At 40.2% G+C, this 12170-nt stretch overlaps 1 protein-coding gene across 2 annotated transcripts in view; it reads right to left on the bottom strand.

The window, feature by feature from the left end:
- The window catches only part of Tbc1d19 (TBC1 domain family member 19), a 114963-nt gene extending 103441 nt beyond the window's left edge, over positions 1-11522 (bottom strand). The window contains exon 1 of one of the 2 annotated variants that reach the window (XM_031342293.1): positions 11176-11522. In XM_031342293.1, coding sequence (XP_031198153.1) covers positions 11176-11274 — 99 coding nt within the window. In that variant the 5' untranslated portion in view covers positions 11275-11522. The remainder of the gene's footprint in view (positions 1-11175) is intronic. The other variant, XM_031342294.1, reaches the window with a different exon arrangement.
- Positions 11523-12170: the final 648 nt, after the last annotated feature.

Genomic DNA, 12170 nt, shown 5'->3' with positions numbered 1-12170 from the left:
AATTATTATTTATAAATTATATATACTTATAATATGTTATATATAATTATAAATGTGGAATATGTATATAGAAATTATAAATGATTATATGTATGGAATATATATCTTTTTTCTTTTTGCTTTATTTATTAGATGTTTTCTTTATTTATAATATCTCCTTTCCCAGGTTCCCCTCCAAAAGAAAAAAGAAAAAGAAAATAAAATAAGAAACAAAAAAAACAAAAAAAAAAACTAAAACAATCCCCTATTCCCTACCCCCTCCCCCTGCTCACCACTCCATCCTCTCCCACTTCCTGGCCCTGGCATTCCCCTACACTGGAGCATAGAACCTTCACAGGGCCAAGGTCCTCTCCTCCCATTGATGACCGACTTGGCCATCCTCTGCTATACATATGCTGCTGGAGCCATGAGTCCCCCCATGTGTACTCCATGGTTGGTGGTTTAGTCCCTGGGAGCTCTGAGGGTACTAGTTAGTTCATACTGTTGTTCATCCTAAGGGGCTGCAAGCCCTTCAGCTCCTTGGGTCCTTTCTCTAGCTCCTTCATTGGGGACCCTGTACTCAGTCCAATGGATGGCTGTGAGCCTCTACTTCTGTATTAGTCAGGTACTGTCAGAGCCTCTCAGGAGACAGCTATATCAGGCTCCTGTCAGCCAGTACTTGCTGGTATCCACAATAGTGTCTGGATTTGATATGGAAATTATGTAGAATATATAGAAATAATATAGAGTATCTAATTATATAATATATATTATAACTATATAATTATATATAATATAAAGAAATGCATATAGAATATATCTATATATGTATATACATGCACACACATGAATATATATATATACCTAAATATAACCTACACAACCTGTATAATGTTACTTGTTTTCAGGGCTAAATAATCACTGGGTGTGCTCCTCCTTGTAGAAGACTACTTCTTCACTCAGCATTACTTGGTTGTGCTTAGTTGAGTGTAGTTCCTGTGTAGCTGGGGCCTCCTGATCTCAGTTCACTGGCTGCTCATGGGATCACAGAAGATCCCACAGAACATAGGAAGTAAAAACAAGCAGAGGAAGAGGATATAGAACTCTCTCCCTCTGTCTCTCCTGATTACCAGAGGCATGTGAGTGTGCTCTGTAAACAATCCTGTGACTTCCCCTTCTGAAATTACCTCATCCACCTCTTTATGCCCTGTGTTGTTTGTTGTTGAGGTTGTTGTTGTTGTTGATGATGATGATGATGATGAGGTGGAGGAGGAGGAGGAAGAAAAGGAAGAGGAGGAGGAGGAAGAGGAGAATATTCATTCAGGAACTTCCAACTCTTCAAAAAGCTAGTCACTCAACCTAGATACTTCTACCTATCTAGAAAGTTTCCACACAAGAAACTGGCATGGCCTTCTCACTGCCCCAACATTGGGAACTGGGTTTCGTCCTTGAGCATTACACAGACTTCCTGACTCCCCAGCCATTCTCTCTAGGTGCATTTATGCTCTATTCACCTACACTGTTCTTGTAATAATTTAGTTCTTTGTATGTGGTAGTTGCTGAATTTAAAAATAAAAAGATAGCCTTATTTACTTTTAAAGATCTCACAGCACAATTAAAGACATAAAAATAAAAGTGAGACATAGTATTAAAAAAGAGATTGCCCTTTCCCACAGTAATTCCCAGACATGCTTGTCATTATTCTGGACTTAGTCTAATTCCTCTCAAGAGCCCATTATCATCACTAATGAGACGCTCAATGTAAACATGCTGAATTGGGTATCTCCATTTCTTCCTAATACTTCTGGTTCCATCTCAAACCGTAGTGCAGACTCATTGCTGTAATCCTAGCAGTCCCAGTGGAACACCCTGTAGCCAGGGGTTCATGTTAATTTCAGATTGAAAGGCCTGGCGCCCTGAACGCTGACTGAGCCTTACACTCAACATGTGCTATATAATTCCCGCCCGCTCCAGTTTCTCTCACCTTGAAGATGGATCCGTCCCTGGCCGCCTTCTGCTGACATCCCCAAGCTGACCCACTTTCCGACCTACACTCTCTTCTCCATTCTACTGTGACCGCTTGTTCCCTTTCGTGAAATCATTCTCAGTTTACTTTTGTGACCATCTTCTCCCTTAGTCCCTTAGGCTTGCTCTAACTATTCCAGGAACCCTACATGACATTTTCTAAGCAACTCAGTGCTGACATAAAACATGAGATATACTTTAACAAGCCAAATTCACATTGTAATGTATATCCTGTATCCTAAGTATAAATTCCATACAACTAAGAACTTTCTTCTCTTGGAATCCTACTTGTCATCATTCACTTCTTTACTGTGTTACTTTATAAAATTAAAGATACAATAAAAACCAACATATAAAGGATAAAGATGACATTGCTTCCTGGCTCAGGACAAATAAGAGACCTGGAGTTTCAAATTTATATATCAATTGCAACAATACAATCTAGACAGTTACTCAGGAATAGTCAGAAAACAAAACACTTCACCACCCTACTATGTAAGAAATGCATTAAAACATAATTGATGGTTAATTATATATGCTAAAGATGACATTTGATTAAATACAGATTTTTTTAAATCTGTATTTAGTTTTTAAAATCTATGTAATTATATTTTACTCTGTAAGTTGCTCTACCAATTTCTATGTACACCTAAACAGAAAACTTGAGGCAGTGCAGGAGACATACCAGCAGGAAAATACGTTCATTAAATGTAAAAGACACATAGTATCCAGTCAGTTGATTAAAAGTACATTAGCAAACACGATTAAAAGAAAAAAAATGGGTCAGTGTTTCAAGTGTAAAGGGCAAAGTGTCACATTGAACACTGAGCCAATGAAGGACATTGGATGAGGAAATGTTGAATCATTTGCACCTTTTTTAAATAGCCAGGTTTTCTTTTATAAAGCACTTAACTAATATAAATGAGAGGTATGTTATCTTGTTCTGTCCTTGTGAAATGGGATGAATGTGTACAAGGTGCATAAGGTGGATGGACAAACTGCTAGCTTGGTAATACACCTGTCTAGAACCAAGATTGGACTCTCTCTCTCTCTCTCTTTCTCTCTCTCTCTCTCTTTCTCTCTCTCTCTCTCTTTCTCTCTCTCTCTCTCTCTCTCTCTCTCTCTCTCTCTCTCTCTCTCTCTCTCTCTCTCTCTCTCTCTCTCTCACACACACACACACACACACAAATGTAGAAAAGAGTTGCTGAGTAAACAGGACTTAGAGTAAAAGGAGAAACTCCCAAAGCAGGAACTGGCTATTGCAATAGGTGCACTTCCTCGAGGACAGTAAGCCTACTCCTGGTGGGCCTGAGAATCAGGACCAGCCCAGCACAAAGCCAGCAGGGCTGCCGAAGACACACAGAGAAATAAGACTTTGTAAGTATTAAGTGCTTAGCCAGTTTTATCCTCAAGAAACTGGTACTTTGTGGGATAGAAGGCTAAAAATGGAAACAATAAACGCACTGACAAAGTACTTTGGCAGTCTGAGGAAAAGATTAAAGTTTGAGACCCAAATGTAATGAACGCACAAAATACATCAAATCCTTTGTTGAAAACCTAGGAGACCCAGGAAAGAACCAAGGGAAGAAAACTCAGCACATTCATTCCATAAGGACATTAAAGCTGGTAACTAGTCCCAAGACTGACCTGTGGAGGAGAAGGTGACAATTAAATTTTAATTTGTACAGAATGCAAAGCATTCAATAAAGGCATGCTGCTGTCTGACTGACAGCACACAAACAAAAGCAAGAGGAGAAAAGATTACAAAGAGCTCCATGGGCAATCTAGGTAACAGTTTTAATGATGAGAGACCTTTACAATTATGAAGGCCATAGAACCTAACATTACACACACACACACACACACACACACACACACACACATGAAAAAATGGTTATAAAAATCCAGGAAAAATAGACTCAGAACTGGCTTCATTAAACAAGAATGACCTGAAAGGGGTGTCAACAAGGCTCAACAGTTAAGAGCACTCACTGCTCTTCCAGAGGACCTGAGATTGGTTCTCAGAACCCAAACCCAGTGGCTCACAATGGCCTGTACCTCCAGCTCCAGGGAACTCAACATCATCTTACCTCCACCTGTGCACACACACATATGGCAGACACATGCAGACACATAAATAAAAATACATCTTTTTTTAAAAATCACCTGGACATTTTATAACTGAAAGATATAATACATATACAAGAACTCAGGTGGATTTATTAGAGATAATATACAGCACAAAACAGGATTAGATGGCCCATAGGAAATCTCTAAACTGAACAGAAAGGGTTGGAAAGGGATCTACAAAAAAGTATTAGAGACATATTTAGCTATGAGTCCTAATGTGGAACCAGGAACAAGGAACCAGAACTGGTATTTGATGAGTCAGATGATTCCCCAAACTGATGCTGCATTTAAAACGGGCTATAGGCCCTATCTTATGCAAAGTTTCTATAGTTGTGATGAACACCATGACAAAAGCAATTTGAAGAGGAAAGAGTTTATTTGCCCTACATTCCATATCACTGATGGAAGTCAGGACTGGAACTCAAACAGGGCAGGGAGCATAGGAACTGATGCAGAGGCCAGGGAAGGGTGCAGCTTACCGTCTTGCTCCCCTTGGCTTGCTCAGTCTGCTTTCTTATAGAACCCAGGGCCTCTAGCCCCCAGGGATGGCACCATCCACAATGGGTTGCTTCTCCCCGCCCCCCCCCAATTAATCACTAATTAAGAAAATGTTCCACAGGCTTGCCTACCTTCTGATCTGATGGAGGCATTTTATCAGTTGAGGCTCCCTCCTCTCAGATGACTAGATCTTGTGTCAGATTGTCCACATTAGACTGGCCAGCACAGTCCCAAGCAAAATAAATGATTATCCACAATAATTTACCAATGTACATCTTACAAGTCTGCTGAAACCCCCAAAACAGAGAGAAACTGTTAAGAAGCCACCAAGTAGGGGCAGGCAACATACATTCAGTGATGACAGAAGCTCAACAGAAGCCAAAAAGGAAAAGAAGACAACGGCTAACACCTCCAACACACTGCAAGAAAAGCACTGCCACTTGGAAAGCCATGTGTATAAGAAGTATCCTTCAAACTGAAGATAAATAACACACTACCAGACAGATTAAAAAAAATAACAAAAACAAAAACAAGAAACTTGAGAGAGACTCAGAGCGTAACTCAGTGGCTGAATGCAAGCAAGACTGTGGATCAATCGCAAACCTTCCTACCCTAGACCTCATGCAAAAGCTAGCAATCTGATCTAGAAAATCTGTCCCAAAGAAATGGTATCCCATTAAGAACCTAAAAAGTAGCACAATGAGTTATCACAATACATAGCAGACATAGGTAATTAGTGCTAGAGAAAATGGGAGACACAGGAATTCTCATCCAATGTTTATGAGAATAAAAACACGCCACAGCCACAAGTGAAGATCAATTGTCATATTCTTGCAAAGCGACCGTAATCTTACCAAACTACCCAGCAATCTCTTTGGTATTGTTCAAAGGAGCTGAAAATTTATGCCCACACTTGAAACATAAACATGAACTGTTTCTAGAAGCCTCATTCACACCAGACAAAACTCGGAAGAAACCAAGATTGTTGTTTGGCAGGTAAGTGTACAAAATGGTAGATTTATACAATAAGATATTACTCAACAGGAGAAAAATTATCTCTCAAGTCATGCAAGAGACACTAGGAACTGATGCATTATAGATCAGTTACTGTGTAGGCATAATGTATGACATTCCAATGGGAAAAGTATGGAGACAGGATAGTAGGATAAAAGGATAGTAGTAGATGGAGTCTGGTACTCCAAAGGAGGGATAGATAGATACGGAGGGGCACGGGAAATAGTACATGATATATATTACTAAAAGTCCATAGAGCTGTACAGCAAAAGGAATGAACCCTAATGTAAACTATAGAATCTAGTGAGGAACAGTCGATCAGCTTTAGTCATTTGTATGAAATGCACCACACAGCAATGAGACACACTAACAACACAGGGAGCTACTTGCAAGACAAGAGCAGTGATGGAGGACTCTGTACATTCCACTCCATTTTAAATAACCCAGAAGCTATTCTAACAATATGTGTTAATTAAAAAACAAACAAAAAAGTCACAAACAGGAAACCATAAACACAGCCACCGCAAGACAGAGTCACTCACAGACCAGCAATGAGAAAAACACATATTACTTACAAAGCCATAACATTTTTGCCATTAAAACCTTATTTGTAACAAAGAGAGACATATCAATAAATAAACATAACCACATATGTTATACAATAGATTTATGTGTAGACTACAAAGAACTTTGTGTAAAAAATGGATAGGATTTTTACAAAATTTTACCAAATTTTACAGGACAAGTCACCTGGCTGAACACAATGGAGGCAGAAGTGTAAAGAAGTTTCTGAGAACCTTAGCAAAATCATAATTGAGTTTTTTTTAACTTGTTAGTTGAAAATTTCCTGAAAGTCACACTGTTGGCTTAAAAGCACAGTTTGACCCCAACACAGGAACAGTGAGTGATTTCAATATCAAATTCTCACCAAGAGCAGGTCATTCTCAAAAAATCATAACTTTTTATTCCACTCTGTCTTCCCTGCATACCCCCAAAAACTTTTAAGAAAACCAAATGAACTGAATTCTAAACAAGGTCAACCAAGGACAACCATGTCTGCAAACTGTTCTGCCTTTATCAGAGCACGGGAGGAAAGGGAGGCTGAGACACAAGGCAATAAGCAATCAACCACTAAACACAAAAACTGGGCTTTGGTCACTTTTTCTATATTAATTTTTTAAGTTTTATTTATGTATATGAGTATTGTGTTTGTATGTATACTGTATGCTAGTAGGTGGAATCAGATCCTGTTGGGAACCATGAGAGCCCTGAGATAAATATCCTGCCCCAGCTAATTGAGAACCCGGAGATTAACATCCTGCCTGACAATCACAAGGATATGAACCCTGAGATTAACATCCTGCCTGACAATCATAAGGATCCGGCTTGGCCCTGGGAAAAGAACATTCATGGAAATCCACCCCCTCTCCACCTGTCATCCACCCCCTCCCCACCTGTTACCCCGAGCTCAACCCCAGAAGATTTTGTAACCTTCCATTTCCCTCCTTCCTCTCCCCCTCCCCTCCAAGATTTTTGCTTTAAATATGCTCGGCTCCACTAAGTAAACGGCTCTTGACAAGCAATGCTTCCTTGAGTCCTGTCGTCTCTCTCGCCCATTCTTTATTCACAGGTTGTGACCCTCCTCGTTCCCCTGAATGACATGACCTGCAGGCCAGGTCAAGATCCCATTAAAGATAGTAGCAAGCCATCATATGCTTTCTGGGAATTGAACTCAGGACCTAAGGAAGAGCAGCTGAGCCATCTCTCCAGACCTTGTTATATTAATTTTTAATCATTACATTACTTTTAAGTTTTATTTTAAATAAAAATTTTCATACATTATGTTTTGATCATGTTTTCCCCCAATGCCTCTCAGATCCTCCCCAACTAACTACCCACCCAATTTTACGATTCTTTCTCTCTCGAAAACAAAAGACCACAAAACTCAAAAGAAACTGAGCATGGAGACTACCTGGAGCATGGTTGAGTGGAATTAGGAGGTGTGGCTTTGCTGGAATAGGTATGACCTTGTTGAAGAAAGTTTGTCACTGGGGTAGGCTTTAGGATTCAGAAGCCCAAGCCAGATTTGGATCTTCCTTCTGCCTGCAGATCCAAATATAGAACTCTCAGCTACATCTCCAACACAATGTCTGCCTGTACGCTGCCATGCTTCCTTGCCATAACAATGAACTAAACCTCTGAAACTGTAAGCAAGTCCCAACAAAATGCTTTCTTTTATAAGAGCTGCCGTGGATACAATGTCTCTTCACAGAAAAACAAAACAAAACCAAAAACAACTACACTACCTAAGACAGTCAGGTATGGATTCTACCTCATGGTGTGGACCTTAATGTTTCTCCCTTAACACTGTGTCATATACACACCAGTATAATCTCACAGGCAAGTCACTGTTGCAGGTTGCAGGGATTGTAGATGAGGGATATTGATTATTACTTTTCTCCCTTGGTAGTGTGCAGGATACCTCCTGGTACCATGAATTCTAGTCAATGCTAGTATAGCTTCTAGTTAGGTACCAGCTTGATTTCTCCCATGTCTGATAACATAGACAAATGTTTTCTTCAGCAATATTCAGGTTGTGGAGAGTACTCAATAGCTTTGGCAACAGCCTGTGATATTTGGGGTGAAGGCATGTTCACAGGACACTTTTGACCAATGACTTAACAATATTAACCCATTCCTGGCACTGGAAGTTTTACTAGGTAGCATTAAAATGTCTAGTTGGGGCATTGTCTCCCTATCATTTGGTAACTTCACTTAGATTCCTTTCATGTGTGTATATATTTTAGGAAGCTCCTACAGACGTTTCGATTTGGTGTTTCCAATCGCCTTTGTTGCTAGTTGTCCCTCTCTGTGTTCTCTCTATCCCTCTCCTTATTTAATCATCCTATTCTGATTTCCCCTTTTGGTCACCATAACAATATATTCTATCTCCCCTTCCTTAGGAGAGCCTTTCCTACACCAAAGGACATAACCAGCTGACAAAGCATTAGCCTACAGATTGGAAAATGATCTTCATCAATTGTTACAAGGTGTTACAAAGGGTTAGTATCTAGACTATATAAAGAGCTATAAAAGAATAAAAACTAAAAACCTGATTTTTAAAAAATCATCTCATTTAAAAATGTAGTATAAAACTAAGCAGAGAGTTTCTGGAAGACGAAACCCAGTAGGCTCAGAAACACTTAGAGAAATGTGCAACAACATCCTTAGCCATCAGGAAAGTGCAAATTAAAACTACTTTGATATTCCATTTTCCCTCAGTCAGAATGGTCAAGATGAATAAAACAAATGACAGCACATGCTGGTGAGGATGCAGGGGAGGGGAATATCTATTCATTTCTATTCAAAGGAAAGAGCAAACTTATACAGCCACTATGGAAATCAATGTGGTGGTTTCTCAGGAAGTTGGGGATTGATCTATCTTATGATTCAGCTCTACTACTCTTGAGCACATAATTAAAGGAGTCTACATCCTACAACACAGACTTTTGCTCATCTATGCTCCTTGCTGCTCTATTCATACTAGACAGAAGTTGGAAACAGGCCAGATGTCCATTACCTGACTAATGGATAATGAAAATGCAATTTATTCACACAATGGAATATTACTCAGCTGTTGAGATTAACAGAATTATAAAATTTTCAGGTAAACGGATGGCACTAGAAAAAAAGAATAAGCATGAGTGAGGTAACCCATACCCAAAAAAAAAGATAAATATGGTACAGTTTCTGTTGTATGTGGATGTTAGCTTTTAGACTTTCCATATGTGAGCTATAATCCAGATAACCACAGAGGTTAGGTTCATAGTATACAAACTAATTATGAGCTAGCACACCAGTCTAGAGTAGCCCAGAGTACAACAGAGAAGAAATTCACTTTCATCTTGTGCCCTTTTCCATGAGCCTCCACCAGGATCTCACAGGAATTTGCAGAGTACCTTCAGCCAGCTAAATATGTAAAAACAAGCATAAAACTGTTTCACCAACCAAACTCTCCTCTCATGTAAGGCAATGGCCCTAAATCACAATCAATGTCAGAAACTCTCTATTTAAAATTTCAGACAATAACGCCTGGTTTAGAATAGTGGTAAAAGCTCTCTGCCTTGTGGACAGGTTGAAAAAAAAATTCTCTTGGGCCTAGGATGCCATGGCAATGCAGAGAGGTTGGCAGACACCAGAGCGGGTGTGTCTGTTTCACACACCTGCCACAGATACAAGGCAGAGTTTGGTTGCAAAACAGAGGAGAAAGATAAAAGCCAGGGATAAGAAGGACCCTGCACAGATAAGAAAGATGGTAGATGCCTAGAGATGGTACCACCCACAGTGGGTATGCCCGTCCTATTTCGATTAGGAATCACAAAAATGCCCCATGCATATATCCACAGAAGAAACTTAGGGATCAATCTCTCAATTAAGGTTTCCTCTTCTCAGGTGTTTTGAGTCAACAAACAAGACTAACCATCACATACCACACTCAGTAAAGATACAGAACACTTGAACAAAACTTTCAATCTACTTGACTTGACTGACATTTCTAAATTATCAAAAAAAGAGGCTTATTAAGTACATGTGGGATGTTCAACAAGATAAAGCTAATTATGAATCTTAAAAATAAAAAAATACTTCAACAAAATTTAAAGAATTAACAATATAAATTTTATGCATCCTGGAGTTAAACTAGAAATAAACAAAAGAAAGAAACTGGAAAGATCTCCCAAAAATTGAAAACTAAACATTACATTTTCTAGACAACCCATGGGTTAAAGATAAAGTCACAGAATATTCATATTGGCATTATCCATAATCTCTAAACAACCTAAATATCCACCAGGTAGGTACTAAATAGAGAAACTAATGGCCAGGCTTCCAAACAATGGAATATTATCCAGCAATTAAAAGAAACAGAAGTACTAAAATACCAAGTTTGGATGGATCCCAAAATCCTAACGGGGCCAAAAGCATCCACAAAAGTTTAGATACTGTAAGATTCCATTTACAAATACATTCCCATATAGTTAAGATCTCCTGGTTATTCTGTCTACTCGCAGTGCCTAGTCTGTTTAAATGAATTCAATAAACGCTAGGTGGGCGCACAGGAAATCATTGTAGGGAGAGAAAAGTGCAACAGTGACACATTAGAAAAAGGCACATGGGGTCCCAATCCATCCACGAGACAGTAAAAGAGAAGGAAGGCATGCTGCTCGTGAGTCCAATATCTTTAAAAAATAAAAACAAAAACAATTAGGTCCCAAACGACTACAAGAATACATGAAAGAGAAGCCTTGGCCATTCTCTGGCCTGAAGAAGGGCGTGATGCGCCCCACCCATCTTTAATAAAATACAATCGCCTCCCGCCTGAGTCTGAGCAAACAAGGTGCAAGGTGAAGAGTTTAAAACAGCAGAAAGCGGTGGAGAGAGCAGAGAGCTCTGGCTTGGGTGCAGGCAGTGTGGAAGACAGGTCATCCTGCGGCCTGCCGGTCTCCATAGCTTCCCATCAGCCCCTCTTACCCAGGCCTGTCGTTCCAGCTGAGCATACAAATTGGAACCCTTGAGTTTCTGGACTATCTGGGCAATGATGAGAGACAGGTCCGACTCCTCCTGCAACATTTCCCCTGCCCTAACCCGCCAGCCGCGGGGACGGCCGCCGGCAAGGAAAGAATGCGCTGCAGGGTCCCACTCTTGGTCGCTGACACTTCTCCCGGACCTTTTTTACGCTGGGACTCCTCCAGCTGGCGTTGCCTGGCAACTGCTGGGCCGTGTGTCCGTCGGCTTCTGGTCCCCTCCGCATCTGAAAGACCTCGCACATGCGTTCCGAGGGCGGAAAGAGACCAGGGCCGGGAAGTAGATGTCATTTCATTGTTCCTACCCAGTCTGATCGAAAACGTAGAACAAAAGCTTGTTCCTCCGCAGCCACAAAGTTTCGGGTGTGCAAAAAAGAACCGAGAACGGTGTGTGTGTGTGTGTGTGTGTGTGTGTGTGTGTGTGTGTGTGTGCGCGCGCGCGCGCGCGCTCGTGTGTGCGTGTTTGTTGAAATTTACTAGATAGACTCTGTATTATAGAGATTCTTAACTCTTCCACCAGTCAATCTCCGCAGAAATTGTGAACACAATTGCTGCTGGTCACACCCCAAAATTGTGAGGCTTTGACACTAGCTAACTGTTGCACTTAAGCGGTATTTAAATTTCAGAATTCAATTTACATCATTTGGTAGGATGTTTTGATAGTTGGCTGAGGTAAGAAGCAATGCATAAAGTTGCACGTTTGTTTGCTTTGCTACTGTTTCTATTCTCTAGGCTCTATAGAGCAGTGGCTCTCAATCTTCCTAATGCAGTTACCCTTTAATACAGTTCCTCATGATGTGGTGAACCCTAATCATAAAATTTTTTTCATTGCTTCTTCATAACTGTAATTTTGCTGCTGTTACGAAACACATATAAATATATGTGTCTTTCAATGGTCTTAAGCAACTCCTGTGAAAGGGTCGTTCAACCCCCACGACCCCC

This window comes from Mastomys coucha, unplaced genomic scaffold (genome assembly GCF_008632895.1).
Source record: "Mastomys coucha isolate ucsf_1 unplaced genomic scaffold, UCSF_Mcou_1 pScaffold22, whole genome shotgun sequence".
In the NCBI taxonomy this organism is placed as follows: domain Eukaryota; kingdom Metazoa; phylum Chordata; class Mammalia; order Rodentia; family Muridae; genus Mastomys; species Mastomys coucha.
Note: the sequence above shows the minus strand (reverse complement) of the source record. Positions and strands in the feature narration are given on the sequence as shown.